Source organism: Xenopus laevis, chromosome 2S (genome assembly GCF_017654675.1).
Source record: "Xenopus laevis strain J_2021 chromosome 2S, Xenopus_laevis_v10.1, whole genome shotgun sequence".
Classification (NCBI taxonomy): Eukaryota; Metazoa; Chordata; class Amphibia; order Anura; family Pipidae; genus Xenopus; species Xenopus laevis.
In genome coordinates this window covers 59,131,019-59,158,896 of record NC_054374.1, presented here as the reverse complement: position 1 = coordinate 59,158,896, position 27,878 = coordinate 59,131,019, and the positions used below count along the sequence as shown (strand labels likewise).

Sequence of the window (27,878 nt, the reverse complement as noted above, 5' to 3'; positions counted from 1 at the left end):
ATAAATAAGGTAAGACATAATAAGATGTTGAAGAATATGCTGAAGTTGAAGAACATTACGTTGTTTTTTTCAAACCAACATAATAAGCGGAAGAATAGGTCAAATAACAGTATGTTGGAATTTCAAACCAACATAATGAGTTGAAGAATATGTTGGGTTTTTTAAATCAACATAAAGTGGACCCAATACAGAATCCTGTCCAGCTTACTAACCTCATCATAAGAAACACATAAAAATTGTCTGACATAAACAATCCTACTGCTCATAATTCCACTCTCCAGAACAGAAATTTTCCCTTTTTAAATATAAGAATTACATCATCTTCTATCGATTCGCATCATACCAGATGAAAGAAGTCTGATAAAATCAGAAATAGTGGCCTGTCTAAAACTAAACTAAGCTTTCTCGGTACCCGAGGGTATATTCCATCTGATCCTGGTGCCATGTTCATAATAATTGGAGTAAACCTTTATGTACCGTACCATATCCTGAGTCAGCCACCGCCTAGACTGAGCTGAGCCAACAGTGCAGCTGGCAGGTGGGTCATGGAACTCTAACTCCTCTTTTGTATACACTGAAGAAAAGAATTCATTTTGCACATGTAATTTTTGTATCTGTATCTTTTACAACCATTTTGTTAACATTATCTAAAGAAGCAACACTTTTTGGGGTTATCACAGAACTACTAACAAGGTAATTGTCGGGTTGTTCGTTTTTAGTAGGGATAAGTGGTATCCACCAATCTTCTCTGTGCAGCTTTAACCCCTTACACCTCACTACCGTGGACCTTCAACATATATCGTTCTTATTCCTACTTTTTGGGATTAGTCTTAGGCTCTGCCGCAATCCGTTCCTCATTTTATATCTTTGTCTTCCGGATTGTTCTTTTACATTTGTTATAGTGTTTATATTCATTAAATGCAGCTTCTGTCCCCACAAACTTGTAGTTTTTAAATGCATTTCTCTTCTTTCCTATTAACTTCTTTCCATCTAAATTAATCCACATAGGGTGGTTCCTTGAGGAACAGTAACACTAAAGAATTTTAAGTGAAAAGTCCATTCTACCCTGATCCAATAATAGTTATATCCTGGACAGAGTTCATTATTTTTAATGCTTTATTAAACTATATATTTTTTTACTTTTTAATTAAATAACCACAATGAAAAGTACCTTACAGAAGAAGACATTTTGAAAACCAAATTTTATTATTTTTTTACCAAGAAAGAATATTACAGCTTGACTAGAATTGAAACAAAGATTGTTCCAGTGACAGTCTCTGTAATTTGTAGATTTGTTGTTTACACTATATTAACTGATAGAGTGTATGTTGACAAATGTTATTCAAAAAGGCAGGGCATTATTTTTTAGTGTCCATTGGATCCTTACAGTATCCATAGTCTGTGTTGGTAATAGTCCCCACAATGGATCTGTCCACTTCACAGGTCAATCCACTCTCACAAGGACAGAAATAATATATCCCATATATGTGCTGAAAATAGTATGACAAAAAATAGACAGTTTTAGCTGGAGACACAAATTTTGCAGTTTGTTAAAAAACACTTATTTCCACACAACTTGATTCACATTCAATATACATAACCTCTCTTAAACACCTTACTTGTAATGCAATTTTCTTATAACTACTCTAATATTTCTACATTGATTTAAGAACATATACGGCATAAGATTTAAAGATATGATACTAGGTCAAATAAAATAGCTAAAGAGAATGCAATAATAAAGTATCACTATTTCAGATTTTCTCAGATTCGCTTTCATCTGGTATGGTACCTATGAATTGGAGAAAAGCTCATTTCATTCCAATATTTAAAGGAAAGGTTAAAACTAAGTAAGCCTTATCAGAAAGGTCCACTTAAATATACCAGTAAACCCTCAGTAGTGCTGCTCTGAATCCTCTGTCAAAAGAAACACTGCATTTCTTTCCTTCTATTGTGTTCACATGGGTTTCTGTATCAGACTTCCTGCCTTCAGCTAAAACCTCCTTCCCCCGGGAGTAAGCATGCTCAGTTTGCTCCTCTTCCCCCCTCCATTTCTGCTGTAAACTGAGCCCAGCGCTATAAGTGAGCAGGTGGAGACTCAGGCAGGAAGTGATGTCACACCAAGCTAATACTGCAGCTGCTATCCTAAACAAACAGAGAGCATCTATAGCTTTTTACTCAGGTATGGTAAAACATTCTACAGAAAAAATATAGCATTCTAGCTTGCACTATTGCAGCTAATCTATTGGTAATAAAATGCCTCCATAGCTTTCCTTCTCCTTTAAAAAGGTATTGCGATCTAATCCTTACAATTATATGTCAGTAAATTTGACATTTGTGATGGGCAAATTATTTGAAGGCTTGTTAAGGGATCACATTCAAAATTTTGTCCTAGTGAATGGCATTATGAGCAGCAATCAGCATGGCTTTATGAAAGATTGCATTTTATTATAAGGTAAGTAAGATGCTGGACAGTGGGGGGGGGCAGTAGGTGTAATCTATTTGGATTTTGCCAAAGCGTTTGATACCCATGCAAACAACTGCTTTTCTGAACTAAGGTCTGTTGGGCTTAATGAAGTCGTTTGCACATGTATAGGAAACTGACGACAGGATTGGGTACAGAGGGTGGTTGTTAATGGTACATTCTCTGCTTGGAGTAAGGTTCTTATTGGGGTCCATCAGGTCTTGGTATTGGGTCCACTTTTATTTAACTTGTTCATTATTGACTTAGGGGAGGGTATTGTAAGTAATGTATCAGTGTTTGCAGATGACACAAAACTATCCAGCCCAATTAATTCCACCAAGGATGTGGCATCCTTGCAACACGATCTTGACAAACTTGCAATATGGGCAGCTAAGTGGCAAATGAAATTCAATGTTGATAAATGTAAAGTCATGCATCTGGGATGTAAAAATATCCAAGCTACGTATACCCTAAATGGGACTGCACTAGGCAAATCCATTATGGAAAAGGATCTTGGAGTCCTTGTAGATAAACTTGGCTGTAGCAAGTAATGCCAGTCAGCAGCATCCAGGGCAAATAAGGTCTTGAGCTGTATTAAAAGGGGCATAGATTCACGGGGGGTCATTCTTCTACTTTATAGAGCACTGGTAAAGCCCTATCTAGAATATGCTGTACAGTTTTGGTCTCCAGTGCTCAAACAGGACATTATTGAGTTACAGAGGGCCGAGAGGGCAACTAAGCTGGTAAAAGGTATGGAAAATCTTAGCTATGAGGAAAGACTGGCCAAATTGGGGATGTTCACGCTGGAGAAGAGGCGCTTAAGGGGTGATATGATAACTATGTATAAATATATAAGAGGATCATATAATAATCTCTCTAGAGCTTTATTTACCAGTAGGTCGTTCCAGCTGACACAAGGTCACCCATTCTGATTAGAAGAAAAGAGGTTCCTCCTAAATATTCGGAAGGGGTTCTTTACAGTGAGAGCTATGAAGATGTGGAATTCTCTCCCTGAATCAGTTGTAAAGGCTAATACATTAGAAAGCTTTAAAAAGGCTTTGGACGACTTTTTAGCAAGTGAGGGAATACAGGGTTATGGAAGATAGCTCATAGTACAAGTTGATCCAGGGACTAGTCTGATTGCCATTTTGGAGTTAGGAAGGAATTTTTTCCCACTCTGAGGCAAATTGGAGAGGCTTCAGATGTTTTTTTTTGCCTTCCTCTGGATCAACTAGCAGCAGGCCCATACTTGTGGAAAGGCCGCCCGGGCCTAGGGCGGCAGAATTTTAGGGGGCTGCATGCAGCCCAACCACACCCACATTAGATTTAGAAACCCAGTGCTCCGATAATTTAAACGAATAAAGGGGAGGGGACTGGGGTGACGAGCGACAGCAGGCCTAGGGGCCCCCGCTATGTAAATTCGGCCCTGACTAGCAGTTAGGCAGGTTAAACTTGATCGGCCTGTGTCTTTTTTAAACCTAACTTACTATGTAATATAAGTCTAAAGTTCTGTTTGGTCTGTTAGGTCTGTTAGGTATAGGCAGACCTGGAATTGTGGAAATGCCACCTAGACCCGAGCCTAGGGGGGCGGCATGCTGCCCAACCACACCCACATTGGTTCATAAACACTGGGGATGCGCTGGAGATACAATAATTTTTTGAATTTCCCATGCGCCAATCCCCAATGCTCCTGTCCCCCTGGAAGGGACAGGGGCGACGAATGGTAGTGGGCTTAGGGTCGCCCACTATGTAAATCTGGCCCTGGGTATAGAAATAAAACAGATTATGGTTTCTAGATCATTTGTGATGTGATTGCAGATTTTGCAGTTTTGAAGAGCGGGGCTTAGTTAAGGTGTCAATTGGTGTTAGGGTTAATTCCATTGGGCATTTCACAGATAGCAGCATGATCTGACCAAAAAATTGGGTTTATAATGGCTTTGGTGATTTATGAAAGCATTTAGGTTGGTTCAAAGTAATAGTCGATGTGGAAAAATACTTTGTGTGGGTGGGAATAAAAAGTGTTATTTCTGTCTGCTGGATGCAATGCTCGTCAAACTTGTACTAGGACCCAGGTGATTTCATCAAGGCCACAGGAGGTTTAAGGGTATGTAAGGGCCCATAGGGGTTAATCTGCCCCTATGGCTTTACGGCCCCATCCCTTTTCTCAGTTACCTGGCAAAATCTTATGTAGTTGAGTGTTATTGGCCAAGAGGTGTAATAATCACTTCCTGCCACACTGCACTATAGTGTGTGTAAGGAGTGGCCTCTTCCTCTTTGGATGCTGATCCAGCTGGGTATGCCCAGGGGAGCTTGGGTACAGCAAGGCCCAGAGAAGCAATTGAGCTTGAGAGAAGTCAGGGGCCAGGCAACCCCGTGAATGAGGTCAGCTATAGTAGGGCAGACTTGTAATAGTCTCTCTAGGAGAGAAAGGCAGATAGGTAAGAGAGAAAGAGCAGCTGAAGCTCCAACAAGGATTTGCAGCAGGGAGTAGCTTCCCAGAGGCTCTGTGTGAATGCCTCAAGTGTAGGGACCTCAGTTTGTTTGCACCAAAGAACCTCCTGGCGCCCAAGTTTCTCTTTTTTGTGTACAGTAACCTGTGTGGGTTGTAGTTCCACTTAGCGAAGGCCCTTAGAGAGCTTCCTTTTAGCGAAGGCCCTGACCCTGTGTGTAAGTCGATTAAGTTTTATTTTACATATTACTGTTACTATATTGTGTTTAATAGCGGAAACAATAAAAAAAAGTGAGGGCCATGATTGTTGTGATGTATGAATGGTACTTAATATTTTAATTCATATTGTTCAATGAACAGTGTCCGACTGGCCCACCGGGAAACCAGGAAAACTCCCGGTGGGCTCAGGTGTCAGGGGGCCCTCATGCTGCTAAACTTTTGGCCTATTTCATGGCCATTCCATATTTCTATGAGAACAAAGTGTGCTAAATAGATGGAATAATAGATTATAGTATGTAAAGAAAAGAGACTAGGAGAATAGAGGTTGAGTGAGAAGAGGAAGAAAATAGTACTGAGGGTGGGCCACTGGTCTCAAAACTTTTGGTGGGCCCTTGGTCTGAGGTTTTTTGTTGGGCCCCTGGTGTCCCAGTCCGACACTGTCACTGAAGATTGGTGTGAGGAGACTGAAGACATCATTTCAGCACTGGAAGGACTATGAACTATATGCAAAGTATGAACAGTATGGGAAATGTTGCTGTTCCTTTATGCACCAAATGGAAATTGAATCTCCTGAGAAGGCCTTGCGGATTACAAAAGCTAAGCTGGCAGGACAAGGACAGAATTTGGGGGACTGGTGGAATTAGAGCCATCTTTATCAAATCCTCATCTGGAAAAGAATCATCCTAAGTGTAAAGCAAGTGTTACCTCACATACAGGAAATGACTGAACTGGGACTGAGATGGGTGATTCTTATGAATTAAAATTTAAGTACGTGTGAAAAAATGCCCATATGTAGGGAGTGTGTGGAGTTTATATATTTATAATACACAAAGCTATGAATATCTTGTAAATTATATCCTTATAAACGGTGAGTTCTGATGTCATGAGTTATAAACGGTGAGTTCTGATGTCATTTCTGTCACATGACTCACTGAAATTTGTGTATTATAATAAATAAAGTACCCCAGTTGCAAAATATGAGGATATTAGTAGTTACCTACCTTCGGCCTCGTGTTTTTATATGGTCATGAAACTCCTTGGTAACTTATAATATCCATATAATTTACAAGAGGGGGTACTTTATTCACTATATATTATACCTGTATTACATTATATTTATAATATATAAAGTGGAGTAACACAAGGATTACATGACAAACAAGTTGTGCAGTTGTATGGTAAATAGCTAACTTGCATTGCCGGGGGGTGCATGCTATTGTTTATGCGTAAACAACTATTGGGGCTGTAGAAAAAAAAAAAAGGATATAGACTCAAGCAATACTTCGCTCCCTAACACCTGGCGAATTTTGCGCTATGGCGAATGGATGTAACTACGCAAATTCACTAAGATTTTACTGAACGTTACCAGACTTGCCTTCGCCACCTCAGACCAGGCGAAGTGCAATAGAGTAAATAGTTGAAAATTTTCTAGCTAGCGTCTTTTCCTTTTTCAGGGTAATAGGCTGAAAAATATCTTAATTTTTTTGGGGGGTAACCGGCTTCCCCCCCTACATTTCCTAACATATAGCACATAAACTATACACTGGGCACATGTGTAGGGCAATATAACAACTTTATTTTATTAAGGTTTCCCGGGCTTGTGTAATGTAATGTATTTGCTGCAACATATACGTCCATTGAACTTTAACTTCCCGCCGTATACAAATTAGGCAACGCTAGCGAAACTTCGCTTCGCTTGGTGCAGTAATGGTAGGGCAACTTTGCCAGTGTTCGGCGCCCTGGGCGCAACTTTGGATTTTAGTGAGTTAGCGTTGTCCTGGTGAATCTACGCCTGGGGAAGTGTTATGCTGTGAGCGAAGCTGTCGCTGGCAAATTTTCGTAGATTAGTGAATTTGCCCCCGACGTCTGGTCTTGGAGACAGTAGGATTGAGGGAGACAGTAGGATTGAAGGCATAGCAGTTAACATCTCATGCTAGTTCCCTGGGCCTGTGTTTGCTCAATTTTATTCCATTGTAATCTATGCTGTACCTTGTTCATTGAACAAAGCATTAAATATTTTTATTTTTCTACAAAAAAAGTCCGGAGATTGTTCTCATACCCCTAAACATTAGTAATTACATTATACTGCTGAATCTAAAGGCAGTAATCTGGTCCTATTCCGACAACGTGGACTGTATGCCATTTCAGAAAAGCATCTAAGTGTCTTCAACAGTTATACCTGGGAGTGCTTTCTACCGTCAATACGGGTAAAAAGAGTCTATTTAGCACACCAGCCCTGGTGAGGTAAAAGAGTCAGGATATGCCTCTCTTCATGCACCTTTTTGTTTTGTGAAGCCTTATAGATATCCGGTTTCTCCAAATGTAAAGCTGGTGGAGGAGACAAGTCATGGGGGTTGCGAACAGGGGCTGATGTCACGGCAGGCTACATGCCTCGCTGGAAGAGGATGCAGCTACACTGGGCCGCATTACTGAATCTGGTATTTTTTGTTGAATAGCTGATGTGATTTAACCACCAGTGATCAGTCAGTTCTGTAGCAGGGATGTGAGCTAACTGGTTGCAAAGGGCTTGGCGCTCTGAACAGTGTGCAGTGAGCTCAGCAGCAAGCCCCACCCCCTGATATTCACATTTTTAGAATGCTAATACAAGGCTTTTGATTCCACATGTCAGCAACCCAAGAGATAACTTAGAAACTACTTAAAGGGCAAGGAAAGCCAGAAGCACAGCCTTGTTGGGGGTAACAGTAATATTTTTTACAAAAAAAATATTGCCTTAAAAGCTTTCTTACCAACTTCAACACCAAGACTTCTGTCAAACCACAAAGGTTTTGCTTTGCAACAACATTCTTTGCTTACAAGGGGAATATAGTGACATGTATATTTATTAAGGAGCATTTTAAAGACTTTTGTTCTGTATTTAAGCATTTCCCACTTAATATGTTGCAGAGATGCCCTTAAACTGTCAAGGTTTGCACGTCTAAAATGTAGTGCTTTAGTGCTTTAGTTACTCCCTTTTAGAGTTTCTGCAACATAATCTCAAAGGATGTTATGATCACTATTCCCAAAATGCTCACCCACACTAATGCTAGAGATAAGTTCCAAATTATTAGTTGTTACCAGGTCCAAAAGATAGTTATTTCTAGTAAGTTCATGAACAACCTGAAATAAAAAGTTGTCAATAAGTATATTTACAAACCCACTAACTTTTTACTCCAGTCAATCTCTGGATAATTGAAGTCACCCATAATAATAACTTGATCTAGTTGAGAAGCAGCCTTTATTTGTAGCTGGGCTTCATTCTCGTCACTTATACAAAGTGGTTTGTAACATACAACAAATAATATACTTTGTGTAAACCAAATAATTTTCTTTGTATACTTTTGCTCAGTTGAAATCTCAACCTAAAGGGATTACAAATCCTCCCCAGTGCCATCCATGTTTATTTCTTTAGAGGACAGATTTAGTTCAAGTTTTATATAAAGACAAACTCCTCCACCCTTTTTTAATCCCTCTGTCCCTCCTAAAAAGGGTGTAGCCATTTGAACTGACAGCCCAATCACATGTTTCATCCCACCAGGTCTCAGTGATACCAATTATATCATGATTGCATGCATGCAATTAATTCTAGCTCTCCCATTTTACCTGACAAACCCCATGCATTTGCCAGCATACAGCTGAGGTTACTACTTTCCCCTTTGATAATTACATTATTTAATGTATAATTAGATTTAAAGTTACTATTTGCCAGTTTATCTTGTAACAGAGATATCTCCCTAGCTGGCAAACTGCATGCCCCCTCACTCTTTCTCTATGACCCCTTACCCCTTACTTATCCCAGTGCTCAGTCTACCCTAGCTTTCCCATAATACTCTGGCTTACCCCCCATTATCTAATATAAACACCTCTTACCCATTCTTTCCCCAGCACATTGGACCCTCTTCCATTGATGTGCAATCCATCATGACTATATATATATATATATATGTATATATATATATATATATATATATATATATATATATATATATATATATATATATATATATATATATATATATATATTGTATCCAGTGGTCGTAACTAGCTGTTACTGGGCTACTGGGCCCAACACCAAATTAATTTTAGGGCCCCCAACATATCCAGAGATTGCCCTGTTTTACCAATAAATGTTAAAATTGCTCATTATTTGAGCCTCATGGGACCCCTAAACCCCTGCAGCCACAGGGTCTGCTTCCTCTATAGTTATACCTCTGATTATAACCTAAGGCAAAATCAACCCAGTAATCTAGGAACCCAAATCCTTGCTTCCTTTGTTTTGTGAGGATGTCACATCCTGGATGGAATTAATTGGGCTGCATAGCTTTGTGTCATCTGCAAATACAAAATACATTGCTTACAATACCCTCCCAAAAATCATTAATGAACAAGTTAAATAAAAGTGGACCCAATACAGAGCCCTGAGGGACCCCACTAAGAACCTTACTTCTGGTAGAGAATGTACCAGTAACAAACACACTAAGTACCCAATCCTGTAGCCAGTTTCCTATCCATTTGTAAGTAACTTTATTAATTCCAAATAGCACTCAGTTTAGAAAGCAGTCATTTGTGAGACACTGTATCATATGCTTTGGCAAAATCCAAATGGATCACATCTACCACTGCCCTAAACTGAACTAAGATCTCTTAGTACCTGAGGATGTATTCCATCTGGCACTGGTGCCTTGTTCACATTAATTTTGAGTAAAGCTTGATGTACTATATCCTGAGTCAGCCATTGACTAATTTGAGCTGAGCCAACAGTGCAGCTATAAGGTGGGTCTGGGAACTGTTACGCCACTATTGTATACACTGAATAAATGAACTGAGATACATTTGCCTTTTCTGTATCTGTTGCAGCTGTATTTGTACCATTATTCAAAGGAACCACACTCTGAACCCTCAACTTTTTACTATTAATATACTTAACTTTTTTGGAGTTAGTCGTGGAGGCTTATTTATTGAAGGTCGGATTTTAGGTTTCTGAAACCACGACTAAACTCACAACTTCTAAAACCACAAATGTTGTTGAATTTATTATAATATCTCAATATAAAAAGTGCAAACTTAAAATGCATTGAATGATGTACTAAAAAATAAGAAAAACTTGAAAAATTCTAAAATATTTTCTTAAAAAAAAATCCACAATTAATTTTCTGGGCTAATTACAGTGAAGAGCTCCACCAATAACGCTTCAGCCTCATCAGTTTCTAACATCACCTTCTTCTGATACAGTTTTAGCTTTTAAATCCTGCCTAACCAATAGACATACTCCTCCTTTCCTATTGCTTCTGTCCCTCCAAAACAAAGTACCAGAAAAATTCACAGACTTATTGGATGTTTAGAAGCATATTCATCAAATGGTGATCTTTATCTTCTAGCCATTAATAAATACGCTTCTATAAATCCCATAGGAATGAGTAGAAAGTGGCTTTCCCTGGTCACTATGGCAGCCTTCACACTAAGGGTTTTACCCCGCCTCCTTAGCCAATAGGACAGGTTCTCTTCAAATCCCTCCAATAAAAAACAGTCCTTTAACCCTATATACCCCTCCTACTCCCTCTTAACTCTGTCTTTTTTCCTGTCCTCGCTGGTATAGGACATGGTTTTTTTGGGAAAGTTTTTTTAAGCTTTAATCATTTTTTATTTTATGGCTCACTAGGACCCATTATGGGACCATGATCCTGGGGAGTTCTATTGCCTCTCTCCCTGGAAGGGTCTAGCGTGATGCTGCCTCTCAGAGGAGCAAGCTGACCATAACCCCGTTTTTAGGCAGCAAGGGGTTAAGAGAACACATTTTGCCTATTGCAGAGGTCGATGCAAATCGTACAGCTGAGGCGTTTTCTAATGTGAGAGGGATTACCTGTGTGTTACACCAGGTTAGGGCGGCACCAGGGTCTTCTTTCCTTTCCTGCAAGTGAGTATAGCTGGTGTGTGAAGCGCATTGACGCGCACCCGTGCGCATAGTGATGACGTCACTTCAGCGCGCAGAGGATTAATACACGCAAGGAAAGCCAGCGTTTGCACCGTGTTGCAGGGAAGCTGATTATAGCGTTTCTTGGACACCAACTTGTAAGTCTGTGAGGCTTTGGTCTGAATTTATGGTGCTTATTTTAAAAGGCATTCATGGGGTTTCTTTTCTGTAATCAATTTAGATCGCTCACTATGGAGCCACAGGTGCCTAGTAGCCCAGAAATTGCTGCCCAAGGTGTTAGGAGGTGAGCCATGGTAAGGTAGGTTTGTTTTGCAAGGGTTAAAAGAGTGCATTTTTAATGGAAGTATTTTCTTTGGCAGTGTGTCTTCACCCAGAAAGAGGAGCAGCAAAGAGAAGAACAAAGTTTGCGTGGCATGTAATAATACAGCACAGAAGCATTCAAAATTTTGTGATCGCTGTTCCAGAAGGTTAGCTGGAGATGCAGCGGCAGATACAGCGGATATCCTAAAGTGGATTAAAGAGGCAGTAGCGGAAGGAGTTCAGGCAGCCACAAAAAGGCCTAGAAGGAAGTTTGAAACAGAAACTGACATACAGGTACAGCGAAATAGCAGTCAATTTTCTGTGGATGAATTGACCGATGAATCTGCAGAGGAAGATTCTGATGAGGAAGAAATTAGGTCTTCATTTAATCTGTCACTTGTGGAACCATTAATAAAGGCGGTGCGAATGCAGTTAGAATTGCCAGAGACGCAGGAGGCTCATTCCTCTTCATTTAATCCCTTTAAGTCCTTGAGGAGGGAAAGAGCTACGTTTCCCGTTCATGAGGTTATTAAGGAAATTGTATCTAAAGAATGGGAAAAGACAGAGGGGAAATATCCAATCCCAGCAAAGGTTTTTAAGAAATATCCTTTCCCGGCACAAGAGGAACAAGTGTTAAGCAAGCCTCCCAAAGTAGACGCAGCAGTGGCTCGTATATCTAGAAGGACAGCATTACCAGTGGAGGATGTAGTAGCATTTCAAAATCCAATGGATAAGAAAATGGAAACATCTCTAAGAAAATCATATGTGGCAATTGGAGCTGCTACAAAGCCATCATTAGCACTAACATCGGTGTCTAGGGCACTTCAATGTTGGGTCCAAAACATAGAAAAGGCTCTTAAGGAAGGAGTAAATAGAGCAAACGTATTAAAATCGCTTGCAGAAGTAAAGCTTGCTACAGAGTTTATAGCAGAGGCATCTGTGGATTTAGTTAAGGCATCATCAAGAGCCATGGCTTTATCGGTAGCAGCCAGGAGGGCGTTGTGGTTAAGATCATGGACAGCAGACAGAGCGTCTAAAGTAAGTCTTTGTAATTTGCCATTCGAAGGGACAATGTTATTTGGAGAGAAATTGGAGGAAATCATTAAGAAGGTCACTGGGGGGAAGAGCGTTTTTCTCCCACAAGAAAGAGTAACGATGAAAAAGGAAGATAGCCAGAGTAGGCAGTTTTTTCAGAACAGAAGATTTTCAAGAGAACAAAGATTTAATAGATCGACAAGACAAAATTTCACCTCGGAGCAGTGGAAAGGAGGTCAAAATTCTCTGTTTTCGCAACCAAGAGGAAGAGGATCTAGAGGTGGAAGTCAAAGCAAGAAATCGTTTTGAAGACGAGGCAGTCCAGCCCTCCTTTATACCCAGAAGATTACAAGATTTCGTAGAGGTCTGGACAAAGTCAATAAAAGATCAATGGGTATTACAGACGATACGAAAAGGGTATTTGCTGGAGTTCGAAAAAATACCAGAGAACAATGTTTTTGTAAGGTCCGAAGTACCACTTCAAAGAGAAAAGAGAGAAGTCATGCACAACTATGTAAAACAGTTGCTCAGAGATGGAGCCATTGTCCCAGTCCCAGAGGAGTTCAAAAGGAAAGGATTTTATTCAGCAATGTTCCTTTTAGAGAAGAAGACAGGAGATTTGAGGCCAGTGTTGGACTTGAGGCCAATAAATGCTTATTTAAGAATAAGAAAATTCAGAATGGAATCGATTCAAACCATTATTGCAGAGATTCAACCAGGGGATTGGATGCTGTCCCTGGATTTGAAAGACGCATATTTCCACATTCCAGTGGCAGTGTCACATCAAAGATTTCTTCGATTTACTGTGCAAGAAGACAAGCATTTCCAATTTACATGCCTACCATTTGGATTAGCAACATCTCCCCGCGTGTTCACAAAAGTGCTGCAAGCCTTGATAGCAGAGATCAGGAAAAGAGGAATTTTGATCTATCATTATTTAGACGACATCCTTTTGAGGGCAAAAGATCCAGACACATTGGAGACACACAGAGGTGTTGTAGTGAGAATGTTGCAAGAACATGGATGGGAGATCAATATGAAGAAGAGTCACCTCGTACCAGCACAAGATTTGATATATCTGGGGGCGAGGTTTCTGACGCAACAGAATCTGGTAACATTGCCGGAAGAGAAGAAGGCCAAGATAAAGAAGGTGATATCACATTTACTACAGACAGAAATAATGACAGCAAGGGAAATAGCCAGTATTCTGGGACTGTTAAATTCATCAGTCCCAATGGTCAAGTGGGCCAGGTGGCATGTCAGGCCGTTACAGCAAAGTTTCATTCAGCAGTGGAAGAAATCGAATCGGTCATGGAATCAGAGTTTAATGATTACAGCTCAAGTTCAGGAAGAGATGAGGTGGTGGCTAGCAGAAGAAAATCTGGCCAAAGGGAGATCTCTGAGCGAAAGACAGTGGACAATACTGACGACAGACTCCAGCCCGTGGGGTTGGGGAGCGCATGTGGATCATACATACCTCCAGGGGAGATGGAAGAGAGAGGAGCAGGATCTGTCGTCCAACATTTTGGAATTAAGAGCTGTTGGAAGAGCAATTCAACAGTTGTCACACCAAATAGAGGGAACTTCCTTGATGGTGAGAATAGACAATTTGGCGGCGGTCATGTATATAAAGAAACAAGGAGGAACTCGCAGCCAAAATTTGTTGAAAGAACTAAGTCCAATTATGAGTTGGGCGGAAACACATCTACAGGACTTGTCAGCACTATACATTCCAGGGAAGCAGAATCAAGTGGCGGACTTTTTGAGTCGCACAAGTTTCAACAAGCACGAATGGGAATTGAACCAAGAAGTATTTTTTCAGATAGTGCAAAAGTGGGGTCAGCCAGTAGTGGATCTAATGGCGACGGTGAAGAATCGGAAACTGTGTCAGTTTTATTCGAGGACGGAGTGTGGCCAAGCGGTAGCGATGGATGCTCTGTTACAGGACTGGAGTCAGGGTCTGCTGTACATTTTTCCTCCGTACCCCTTAATTTCGAGAGTGCTCAAGAAGATAAAGAGGGAAGGGGCCAATGTTATAGCAATAATTCCAGATTGGCCGAGGAGGGTCTGGTATCCGTTATTGATATCAATGATGAAGGACAAGCCATGGTCTCTTCCGTGGAGGAAGGACCTTCTAATGCAGGGGCCAATAAGGCACCCCTGCCCCCAGGAATTATCTCTGAAGGCTTGGAGATTGAAAGGGGAAGGCTAAGAAAAGAAGGACTTTCAGAAGCAGTGATTATGACAATGTTAGCGGCTAGAAAGCCGTCTACAAATAAGACTTATCAAAGAGTGTGGAAGATATTTTTACCGTGGCTACTTGAAAGAGGAGTTACTCCTGATAAAGTAGCAGTAGCTGATGTGTTGGATTTCCTACAAGCAAGGTTTGACAAGAACCTCAGTGCAAGAACTTTGAAGTTACAAACCTCAGCCATTTCAGTACTAACAGAAAAACAATGGGCAAAGGATTAAAAAATAATGAAGTTCTTGACAGGGGTGCTACATTTAAGACCACCAGTCAAGAAGTTTTCGGCTTCATGGAATTTACCTCTGGTGTTAAAGAGATTAGCTATAGAGCCGTTTGAACCGATGGAAACGATTTCAGAGATGTTATTAACAATAAAAACAACCTTCTTAATAGCGGTCACTTCAGCAAGAAGGGTGAGTGACTTGCAAGCTTTTTCGTCAGAAGAGCCATACACAGTGGTTCAGGCAGATAAGGTATTGATGAGAACAGTACCAGAATTTCTGCCAAAGGTGGTAAACGACCAGCATTTAAATAAGGATATCGTTTTACCAGCGTTCTTTCCAGAGCCAACCTCAGAGCAAGAAAGAGAGTGGCATAACTTAGACGTAGTGAGATGTCTATCGATTTATTTGGAAAGAACAAAGACTTGGAGAAAGTCTAAAAGATTGTTAATAATCCCGTCTGGAAACAGAAAGGGTCAAGGAGCTTCCACTACAACAATAAGTAGATGGATAGTGAACTGTATTAACAAAGCATACCAAGAAGCCGGAATTCGGGCTCCAAAAGGGGTAAAGGCACACTCTACCAGGGCAATCAGTGCTTCATGGGCTTTTCAGGCAGAAGTACCGATCAAAGAAGTATGCAAAGCAGCATCTTGGAGTTCTGCAAATACTTTTTTAAAACACTATCATTTAGATGTGCGGTCTACCCAAATAGCGAATGTTGCTTTAAAAATTCTAGAATCAGTATGTGAATAAAACATTTATTTCAGCAGTATAGAAGTTTGTGTTGTTATGTTGTTTTTATCCCTCCCTTACGAATAGCTCAGGTATATCACCCTTAGTGTGAAGGCTGCCATAGTGACCAGGGAAAAGAGAAAATTTAAATTCATACTTACCGGAATTTTCTTTTCCTGGTTACTATGGGCAGCATTCACACTAACCCTCCCAAAAACAAAAGGCTCGGACAAAAGACAGAGTTAAGAGGGAGTAGGAGGGGTATATAGGGTTAAAGGACTGTTTTTTATTGGAGGGATTTGAAGAGAACCTGTCCTATTGGCTAAGGAGGCGGGGTAAAACCCTTAGTGTGAATGCTGCCCATAGTAACCAGGAAAAGAAAATTCCGGTAAGTATGAATTTAAATTTTCTCTTATTTTTCTTTGTGGTTGTCACGATCGCCGCCCGGAGCAGTTCCAGGAGCTCCGGGCGGCGTGTCCTCCCCTGCCGGCGTTGCTCCCAAAATGGCGGCGCCCATGGCCGCCACGTGGGTAGCGGCGCTGGCGCGATGACGTCAGCGCGGTGACGTCGGCGCAAGGACGCCAATGACGTCACTATGGCACCAAATTCAAATATAAAAACGCTACCAAGATGCCAGAATGGCGCCCAAGTATAGGAAACATTTCCTGAGTGTATCCTGGGTTCCCTGTGAGCTGCTATTGCTGAAATCTTGTTCCTGATTATTATCCTGACCCTTTTGCCTGGACTGTAGAATTTGCTGTTTTCTGCCTGCCTGTGAACTCTTGCCTGGATCCTGACTACCTCCCTGGAGGGAGCTCCTGACTCCCTGACAGTGGTGAGCTCTAATCCAACAATTAATGCTTATGTGGTACCACTATTCAAAAAGGGAACCTGTTCTCAACCTCAAAACTACAGGCCAGTTAGTTTGACATCAGTGACTTTTGGAAGGGGCACTATGGGATAAGATACTTGACTTCATTGCAAATAATAATACTATAAGTTTGTGCCAGCATGGTTTTATGATGACGTAAGGAGTAACCTCGACTCTGGGATGGCAGTGGATGTAATCTACTTGGACTACTTGGACTTTGTTAAAGCTTTTGATACAGTCCCAAACAGAAGGCTGCTGGTTATATTAAAGAATATTGGCTCTGAACATAGTGTTTGTACTTGGATAGAGAGCAGGCCGAAGGATAGATTACATAGAGTAAATTGTAGTTAGTGAAGTACCACAGGGGTTTATCCTAAGTCATTTTCATTTTAAATTGTTTATTAATGACCTGGAGGTGGGCATTCAGTTGTGCAGAACGGTATGTTCAATGTAAGATGCTGCCACTTGTGAATTGACTAAACTGGAAAACTGGGCAGCAAACTGAAAAATGAGGTTCACTGTTGGTAAATGCAAGTTTATGCACTTTGGCAGAAATTATATAATAAATGCTACTGTGTTGGGGGTTTCCTTAACTGAGAAGGATCTGGAGATTTTGTAGATAACAAATTGTCTAATTCCAGGCAGTATCACTCTGTGGCTATCAAAGCAAATAAAGTGCTGTCTTGGATAAAAAAAACGGCATTAAAGGAGTTCACCTTTAAATTAACTTTTAGTATGATGTAGAGAGTGATATTCTGAGACAATATGCAATTGGTCTTCATTTTTTAATATTTGTGGTATTTGAGTTATTTGGCTATTTATTCAGCTCTCCAGTTTGCAAGTTCAGCAATGTGGTTGCCAGGGTCCAAATTGCCTTAGCAACCATGCACTGATTTGAATGAAGATACCTATATGAATAGGAGAAGCCTGGATAGAAAGATGAGTAATAAAAAGTAGCAATAACAATAGATGTGTAGCCTTATAGAGTATTTGTTTTTAGATGGGGTCAGTGACTCCCCGTTTGAAAGCTGGAAAGAAGGCAAATAATTAATAAACTATAAAAAATAAATAATGAAGACTAATTGAAAAGTTGCCATTCAACAATATACTAAAAGTTAACTTAAAGGAACAGTAACTTCAAAAAATAAAAGTGTTTTAAAGTAATGAAAATATAATGCAGTGTTGCCCTGCACTGGTAAAACTGATGTGTTGGCTTCAGAAACACTACTATTGTTTATATAAATATGCTGCTGTGTAGCAATGGGGGCAGCCATTCAAAGGAGAAAAGGCTCAGGTTACACAGCAGATAGCAGGTAAGCTCTGTCTGTCTAATATTGTTATCTGTTATCCATTAGTTAACCTGTGCCATATAGCTGTTTTTCAATTTCTGCCATTGCTCCACAGCAGCTTGTTTATATGAACTATAGTAGTGTTTCTGAAGCAAACAGATCAGTTTTACCAGTGCAGGGCAACACTACATGATATTTTCATTACTTTAAAACACTTAAATTTTTTGGTGTTACTGTTCCTTTAAAGGTTAACCACCCCTTTAACTCAAAGGATGAAAACATAATTATAACACTATTATAACACTATTTTGGATTCGTTCGAACCCCAGAATCCTTCGTGAAAGATTGGGCCGAATACCGAACCGAATACTAATTTGCACTAATTTCCCACCCCCAATTTACATATGCAAATTAGGATTCAGATTCAGTTCGGCCAGGTAAAAGGATTCGGCCGAATCCGAATCCTGGTGAAAAAGGCCGAATCCTGGCCGAATCCTGGATTCGGTGCATCCCTAGTTAATAGTAAGGCTGCAGCATCCCTTAATCACATATCATAATCTTCTACTCCTCTAACCAACTCTGCCACCTCCCTCAGGAATGTACTTTGGCTGTTGGCTCATGAGTATGCTCAGTTCTTCTCAGCTCATATCACTAAACACATGCTCCTAACCACCTCTCCTGAGCTCAGATTAACTATTAAAGTGCTCAACCCCAGCAGAACTTTTATCAAAGTATGTTGTACCTGTGTAAACCTGTATTCTACATTGGATGAACTTTACAGCATACATGTCCTGTTTGCAGATGTTACTGGGGGTCATATATAAAGTTTGCGTAGCACACACTCATTAGCAAATGTTTTTATTGTCCATGTTTTTTTCTGAATGCTGAAATATTGCATTGCGGTGCCCATCTCTCAATTTTATTCGAACTCGCATTGCAAATGGCTCACAAATGAAATGGGCGTTTGTGTGAGTGCAGCAACCGTGAGAGGCTGATGTGCACGAAAATAGCATTGACAGAAATTAAAATTTGCAATTTGTGAAGCTGTTATCTGCAAATATTTTCTCCACCACCAAAGTTGAGTTGTAAGCGTATACTTAGTCACATTTTGCGATTACAATTTTAAAAGCTCTTATAGATATTCACAGTGCAAAAAAAGAATTGCAATTCTGTTAGCACATTAAAACACCACTCTAATCCATCTTTATAAATATAACCATGTGCAGGGCAAATATATTCTCTGCGCAGCTAAAAGTTTATAAATAAGCCCCTACTGTGTATCTATGTCTGCTCTTATATTTGTGCATAAATGCTTATCACACACACACGCATTTTGTATGGTACATGATTTATGTCCTTTTTTATGTTTTTTCCTATGCAATCTATTAATGTTGATAAACTCACCAGTGGGGAACATTTCTGGGTCTCCGCTGCTTTGGGGGCACAACGTGCCAAACTCAACCCACTATCCCTGTAGCAGCAGCCACTCTTGCATTGCAAACTTTGTAGACAAAGCTCACCAGTGTCCTGAAATATTAGAAAAATATATACAGTTATTTGGTGCTAAATGTAAAATCGCATTACCTATACAACTAAAATTCTGCTTTTGTATTACAAGCATTGCTCTTTTTACATTAAGGGGCAGATTTTCGAAGTAAAAAAATTCGAAATTCGAAATAATTTTTTGGATACGTCGACTATCGAATAGGATACTACAACTTCGAATTTACTTTGAATTCGATTTGAAGTAAAAATCGTTCGAATATTCGACCATTCGACCATTCGACCATTCGATAATCAAAGTACTGTCTCTTTAAAAAAACTTTGACTTCAATAGTTCGCCAAATTAAACCTGCCGAAGTTCTATGTTAGCCTATGGGAACTTTCTAATGCATTTGTCTACGTTTTTTATAGTAGAAGTAAAATCGTTCGATCGATCGCTGAAATCGGTCGAATCGTTCGATTCGAACAATTTAATCGTGCAATAGAACAATTTTACTTCGACCGCAAAACGGTCAAATTCGGTAAGAACAACTTCGACTTCGATATTTGAAGTCGAAGTATAGCCATCCGATGGTCGAATTTCGAAGTATATTTCACTTCGAATTTCAACTTTTGATAAATCTGCCCCTAAAAGTATACTTAACTTATTTTGATAAATCTGCCCCTAAAAGTATACTTAACTTATTTAAGAACAAGTGTTATGAAATTTACTGCATGATTTTATTAAAAGTGATCAATCTATGACTCTACCATCACCCGCATAAATGATCAAAATGCTAATATGTAAATAGTCATAGATGACTTTCTACAGGCCTTTGGGCTCCAAGAACACAGGCAGAATTTCAAATTCATTTGAGTTTTTTTAAACTCCCTTAAAGGATAAGTAAACCTTAAAAATAAGTGAATGTTAAACTGATGAGGGGGCTATTCTAAGCAATGTTGCAATTTACATTCATTATTTATTTTCTTTTTATTCCAAGATATTAAGGGATACATGTGCTGTTAATATGAATGAATTGTGTTACAACAGCGCCACCTGCTGGTCATTTCCCCACCAGTCTGACCAGCAAGTAGTCAAGGAAGTTGTCAGGAGAAAGAAAGAGGCTGATGTTCTTCTGCTTAGGAATAAAATTAGAAACCTTTCTCGCATCTTTCCTAAGCAGAAGAACATCAGCCTCTTTCTTTCTCCTGACAACTTCCTTGACTACTTGCTGGTCAGACTGGTGGGAAACTGCCCAGCAGGTGGCGCTGTTGGAACAAAATTCATTCATATTAACAGCACATGTATCCCTTAATATCTTGGAATAAAAAGAAAATAAATAATGAATGTAAATTGCAACAGTGCTTAGAATAGCCCCCTCATCAGTTTAACATTCACTTATTTTTAAGGTTTACTTATCCTTTAAATTTGATTGAATTCAGAAATTTGGTTTGGAGGAAACATATTTAAAAAATTGAATAGTTAAAACTCGGACGAAGTTTACCAATTCGAAAACTCGAATCAAATTCGTTTTGAATTATACAAAATTCGATTTGAGTTTTTCTCCTAAAAAAACTCAAATTTCAGGAAGGCTACAAACAACACCAAATTGATCCATTCACCTCTCCCATTTAGTGGGGTTCCTCAGAGCTCAGTTTTGGGTCCACTTTTATTTAATTTGTTCATTAATGACCTAGGGGAGGGTATTGTAAGAAATGTATCAGTGTTTGCAGATGACACAAAACTATCCAGCCCAATTAATTCCATCCAGGATGTGGCAGCCTTGCATCTTGAGAAACTGCCAATCTGGGCAAGTAAGTGGCAAATGAGATTCAATGTTGATAAATGTAAAGTCATGCACCTGGGATGTAAAAATATCCAAGCCACTTATACCCTTAATAGGCAAATCCAGTATGGAAAAGGACATTGGAGTTCTTATAGATAATAAACTTGGCTGTAGCAAGCAATGCCAGTCAGCAGCATCAAGGGCATATAAGGTATTGAGCTGTATTAAAAGGGGCATTGATTCATGGGAGGAGGGGGTAATTCTTCCACTGTATAAAGCACTGGTAAGGCCCCATCTGGAATATGCCATACAGTTATAGTTTCCAGTGCTTAAACAGGACCTTATTGAATTTAGAGAGGATACAGAAAAGGGCAAATAAGCATATAAAAGTTATGGAAAATCTTAGCTATGTGAAAAGACTGGCCAAATTGGAGTTGTTCATGCTGGAGAAGAAGCGCTTGAGGGGTGATATGTCTAAATATATAAGGGGATCATATAATAATCTCTCTAATGCTTTATTTACCAGTTGGTCACCCATTCCGATTAGAAGAAAATTTGTTTCACCTAAATAATATGGAAGGAATTTTTCACAGTGAGAGCTGTGAAGATGTGTAATTCTGTAGCTGAATCAGTTGTATACATAAGAAAGAAAGAAAGAAAGAAAGAAAGAAAGAAAGAAAGAAAGAAAAAGAAAGAAAGAAAGAAAGAAAGAAAGAAAGAAAGAAAGAAAGAAAGAAAGAAAGAAAGAAAGAAAGAAAGGGTTGGATGGCTTTTTAGCAAGTGAGGGAATACAGAGTTATGGAAGATAGCTCATAGTACAAGTTGATCCAGGGACTAGTCCGATTGTCATTTTGGAGTCAGGAAGTAATTTCTCCCCCTCTGAGGCAAATTAGAGCGGCTTCAAGTGTTTTTTTTACCTTTCTCTGGATCATCTAGCAGGCAGGATACAATTGAGTTAAAAGGTTGAAAAGGTACCGTATATACTCGAGTATAAGCCGAGTTTTTCAGCAACCAAAATGTGCTGAAAAAGTCTACCTCGGCTTATACTCGGGTCAGCGGGCAGTAGCCGAGATTGCAGTCACTTTTAATCATTCCTATACCAACAGTTCACTTGGGGAGAGACTGCAATATCCCACAATGCCCTCTGTTGGTTTTATGAAAGAATAACAGTGCGCCCTCTGTTGGTTATATCAAAGAATAACAGTAACTGCAATATCACACAGCGCCATCTGTTGGTTGTATCAAAGAATAACAGTGACTGCAATATCACACAGCGCCATCTGTTGGTTGTATCAAAGAATAACAGTAACTGAAATATCACACAGCGCCATCTGTTGGTTGTATCAAAGAATAACAGTGACTGCAATATCACACAGCGCCATCTGTTGGTTGTATCAAAGAATAACAGTGACTGCAATATCACACAGCGCCATCTGTTGGTTATATCAAAGAATAACAGTAACTGCAATATCACACAGCACCATCTGTTGGTTGTATCAAAGAATAACAGTGACTGCAATATCACACAGCACCATCTGTTGGTTATATCAAAGAATAACAGTAACTGCAATATCACACAGCGCCATCTGTTGGTTGAATAAAGGATTAACAGTGATGGCAATATCACACAGCGCCATCTGTTGGTTATACGAAAGATCAGTGATGGTTTTATGACACACAGCACTCTCTGCACAATTCTCTGTCACCATCAACTTTGCAAAGAAGTCCGGTCGATCGCTGGGGGAGTCTCTTTGGCGGAAGGTGCGCTGCTGGGAGACAGGGCTGTAGTTGTGTCTAGGCTTATACTAGAGTCAATAAGTTTTCCCAGTTTTCGTAGGTAAAATTAGGTACCTCGGCTTATACTCGGATCGGCTTATACTCGAGTATATACGGTATGTCTTTTTTCAACCTAACTTACTATGTTACTATGTTACATTGACTTATATAGTAATTCTGAAGGTTTAAGGTGGTTTTAGGATTCTTAAATCTCAAAAATCAAATCAGCATTTTTAAAAAAACTCGAATCGAGTTTTTTTACCATCAAAAAATCTAAAATTCTAATTCGAATTTTCAATTTGACCCTTAATAAATCTGCCCTTTAGGTTTTTTTACTAAAATCCCCAAATTTCTCACTATTTTCTTAAAACCACTTCAACCAACCTCCCATCCACAATTTTACCTGATTTATCAATAAATTAACAAACAAATTCTGATGGGGGAAAAAACAAATTATTTGGATTATTGTATGAAACCCAGTGCAGGTCATGATATCTTTCAAACGGGACATCCGCCATTGATTTCTACATGAACTTGGCAAGTTTGAGACAGAGTCCTTTTTATTCAGACTTTTAGCAGCAATGTGAGTTTCTCACCTCTGATTTGTATTTTTTAAGTGCTTCCCTTATTGTTTCTATTAACCTGACATCTGAGTTAAGTCACATATGATGATCCACCTTCTACATTTCCTTCTTAAGGCAATACATTGAGAACATTAATGACTTAATATCATTTTAACTGACAACCATTTCTGTTCTGCGTTTTAAATTAAAAACATCATGTACCAATCTGTTGATATAATGATCCTATGGCTAATGTAATGAGTGGAATGAAATCAGTTTGCTGAAATTTGCAGCCCAAGAATCAGCGGCATTAGCTGTGTGGCTTAGACAATGGTTCCAGTAGCAAGCAAGACAGTAGGCTAATGCCCATGTAGGGGCTGATTCCTGGCCTGCAGGCAGATTTCAACCCACGTGTTAGCCTAAGATGCTAAATGTTTGTTGACTCAGCTTCTGTTTGTTTCTTACAACAAACATTAAATGGGATAATATTACATGTCATCTAGGTGTTCTAGTATTCTTTACTTTGCCATATGATCTGAATTATTACAGAGTTAGTATAGCATAATTTCTAGATCCTCAACTTCAGCTCTCCAATTTTACCAATAAAATAAGGTTCATTCATTACCATACATCTAACAACTATTAAGGTCCATTCAGGACATAAACCATACAGTGAGGTATACATTAAAAGTGATCAGTGATAGCTTATATATTGTGAAAGCTTGTAACAATGATGGGGACATGCTGGGAACATCTTACATGAAAACATGTTACTATTTAAACATTTCTTCCGCCGTGGGAATTTTCCCATTCTATCCAATCAATATCTTTATTTTTACATAACTGTTTCTGTCCATCTTAAAGGGATACTGTCATGGGAAAAATTTTTTTTTTCAAAATTAATCAGTTAATAGTGCTGCTCCAGCAGAATTCTGCACTGAAATCCATTTCTCAAAAGAGCAAACAGATTTTTTTATATTCAATTTTGAAATTTGACATGGGGGTAGACATATTGTCAATTTCCCAGCTGCCCCAAGTCATGTGACTTGTGCTCTGATAGACTTCAATCACTCTTTACTACTGTACTGCAAATTTTAGTGTTATCACCCCCCCCCCTTCCCCTCCACCAGCAGCCAAACAAAAGAACAATGGGAAGGTAAGCAGATAGCAGCTCCCTAACACAAATTAACAGCTGCCTGGTAGATCTAAGAACAGCACTTAATAGTAAAAACCCATGTCCCACTAAGACACATTCAATTACATTGAGAAGGAAAAACAGCAGCCTGCCAGAAAGCATTTCTCTCCTAAAGTGCAGGCACAAGTCATATGACCAGGGGCAGCTGGGAAATTGACAAAATGTCTAGCCCCATGTCAGATTTCAAAATTGAATATAAAAAAATCTGTTTGCTCTTTTGAGAAATGGATTTCAGTGCAGAATTCTGCTGGAGCAGCACTATTAACTGATTCATTTTGAAAAAAAAAAAAATTTTCCCATGACAGTATCCCTTTAAGGAAAAGACTGGCTCACTGTCTCAGGACAATAGACGAAAAAAGGTATCTCTGGTAAAATAGCTAATCCACAATGTTCAGAGTGGTGCTCAAAATGTTATCTGTACATCTGTGTTTCTGAGACTATTTGTAAAATCTTTAGCCCTAGCAATACTAAACACAGGAGACAACCAGAGGGGCTCCTGCTATGAGGCAAGGTAGTGGTCAGTTACAAGGGCTGGCAAAATGCCACCTCTTGTAACTTTAAGAGCTGAATTTAACCCAGAAATTTGGCTCCGTTAGTGCAGAGAGCACTATTGCACTCGATGCACTAGCAATGCTGCCCCCCTTTGACCCACTCCAACGTTAATTTTAAGCATGGAGCAGGAGAGGGGGTGGCATCTAGGCCCCAGAGTCACCCCTGGAGACAACCTCCTTGTTCTGTACAAAGATTCAAAGACTCTAGCAAATAGAGTAACCTTTAACCGTGACCAACAAATTCCAAGATAAGATTCCTCATTGGTAAATGCTTCCTAAAATACTGTTCAAAGATTAAATATACAGCCCGGACTTCCTATACGGGTGCCCCATTGTTCTAGCTCCCTCCCGCGCCCCATTTTGCACACCCCACCCCTCGCGAGCACACTTGTGCATACGCCGGGCCACTTGGGGTGCTGCATGTTTTTAGATCACATGTAAAATTGGGGTGGAGCTTTTCATCTTATTGAGGTTTTAATACACTTTATTCCTTATTCTCACTTTAAGGGCCCTGGTAGTGCAGTCAATATACTGTTCACTGCAGGCTCTAGAGGTCAGTGAATAAATCAGTTGGGATTACAATTGATATAACTTCTTATAGAAAATATTTTAACAGACACAGAGCACACAAGATATGTGAAAACCTGCACTACCACACCATCAATAAAAAAAATTCTATCAAAAGACAGCTGTAAAATAATTATCTGATGTTAATGAATAGCAATGCTTAGAAGGTGATTTATCAAGGTGTGAACTTCAGTTTTTGCAAAGATTAGAATTATTTTGCACAACAACTCACAAATTTAAATTTAGTTTTTAAAAACTTGAATGTCTGGTATTAATAAGCAAAAAAGACTCGAAAAAAAATCAGCATTTCATAAGCTGGCAAGTTCTAATAGCAGTCAAAGGGAATTGTCCTAGGTAAAATTCAAGCCTTTTTAAAAAATATTTCAGTTGTCGAGTTTTAATTTAAGTTTGTAAATTTTACAAATTTACGTTTACTGAGTCTATAAACTCGAAAAATCTAGGTATTTGAGTGTTTTTCATGATTGTATTCATCAAGTCTTTTTAAATTTTTATTTTTGTATAAATAAGCAAACATTCGAGTTTTTAAAAATTTAGTAGAAAAAACTCTAAACCTAACAAATTCAAGGTTTGATAAATAGGCCTCCCCGAGTATAGAATACAGAGAAACAACATCCACCATTCCCCATGCAGAAAAATCATACCAAGCAAATCCCTTGATGTCATTTAGCACATCAGTTGTCTCCCTAGAAATTCTCACCCAAAAGTCTTTGTTCCTTCTTAACACAATCATCCTTCTAAAGCACAACTAGGGCACTTACGTATATCCGTCTGTTTAATATTCAGTCCAACAACTTGGCTCCCCAGGCTTTCTTTTGACATTGTTAAATTACTGAAACGGCAGTCTACTTGTGGTCTCTTACACAGCCCCACCAGGGGCCATCATATCCTGACAAGTATCTACACTATTCCTACTTTGAACTGGATAAAAATCATCTAACATAACATTATTTATTGATGCTAAAGACACATCTACACATTCAAAATCCTGTTCACAGTTTTGCAACAGGAGGGAACCTAAGTAGAATCAAGTTTGTTACACAGCAAAAGAGAAATGATTTTAATCATTTAAACTATGCTGTATTGCAAACTTATTAAGTTCATTAGTCTGTAAAATTCACTTTCATATCATTTTCCTTCAGGTATTAGAAAATGTTTTTGCTGTCTAGCTTTCTCTTGAAAACTGTTAAAACACGAAAAAACATACAAGCAGGTTAAATTGTTTCTGATAAAAAAAATAGAGTGAATATAAATAGAACATTAGTTTTAACTCCACTGGAACAGGGTCTGATGTGAATGATTTATAATCTCTATAAAGCACTGTGGAATAAATTGCTGTTATACAAGTAAGAATTATAATAGTAGCTAAACATGAAAAATACTAGCCTCTCAATAACCTTATCTATATTAACATAACTGGATAGCAAACAGAAAAATGTTAATTGAAAAGAAGCTTGATGCTTGAAAATACAACTCCCACTGACATACATAAACTCACCTGTTTATAGATTTTTTCATTCAGGCTTTTGTGCTTAATATTGTATGGAAAATTCAAATTTCAGATACACTTTTGCCACAAAAAAAACTTGAACAAAAACTATTTCAAATCTGTGTCATAGGATTGACATTTCATGTGTCATATTAGTTTGAATCTCTCTGTTATTACCTTGTATTGTTTTACCTTCATTCACAATTAAATCGAGCCTGAGCCATTCCCCAAGAAGTCAACAAAATTAAAAAGCAAGTCATGCTAAATATTTCTGCATTTTAGCAAAGCTAAAACAAATCTTAATGACAGTATATTTGGTTTTATAGGTTATTGTGTGGAAGTAGGACCAAACTGTGCATGAACACTGTACTATATATACAAAATACAAGATATCATTTTATATAACCAATTAAGTTGGATTTTGCCTTATACTGTATCTCTCTTTTGTTTTAATCCAATATATTGTTAATTTAAAATGTGTGCTCTTTTGGTATCACTTTTTCCTTACCAAATTAATGATCAGCCCTTTCTCATCTGGGATAGCAACGGTTAATCCAAAAGCAAGCAGCAGTGCCACAATAGGAAGCAGGATGTTAAATGTACTCATTGTTGTTTTGGATGTTATGTCCCAAGTAAGAAAATTCTTTCCCCTATAAATATAACCAAGATGACCTAAGGAAGTTTTAGCCA

At 38.9% G+C, this 27,878-nt stretch overlaps 1 protein-coding gene across 1 annotated transcript; it reads right to left on the bottom strand.

Annotated features, from left to right (window-relative positions):
* Window positions 1–1,184: 1,184 nt before the first annotated feature.
* LOC108709451 (colipase-like) lies at window positions 1,185–27,878 on the bottom strand. The gene is made up of 3 exons (XM_018249300.2): window positions 27,697–27,878; window positions 19,165–19,287; window positions 1,185–1,490 (listed from the first exon to the last, which is right to left on the bottom strand). Exons 1-3 carry the CDS (start codon window positions 27,793–27,795, stop codon window positions 1,359–1,361), a joined length of 354 nt encoding a protein of 117 aa, XP_018104789.1. The 5' UTR covers window positions 27,796–27,878; the 3' UTR covers window positions 1,185–1,358.

Bases quoted from the DNA above. Each gene is read 5' to 3' on its own strand.
- LOC108709451 (XM_018249300.2), bottom strand. From the start codon at position 27,795: ATGAGTACATTTAACATCCTGCTTCCTATTGTGGCACTGCTGCTTGCT. The intron at 19,288-27,696 runs GTAAGGAAAAAG...CTAATATTTCAG, and splicing joins AAGGGCTGATCATTAATTTG to GACACTGGTGAGCTTTGTCT. The intron at 1,491-19,164 runs GTGAGTTTATCA...TACTATTTTCAG, and splicing joins CCCAGAAATGTTCCCCACTG to CACATATATGGGATATATTA.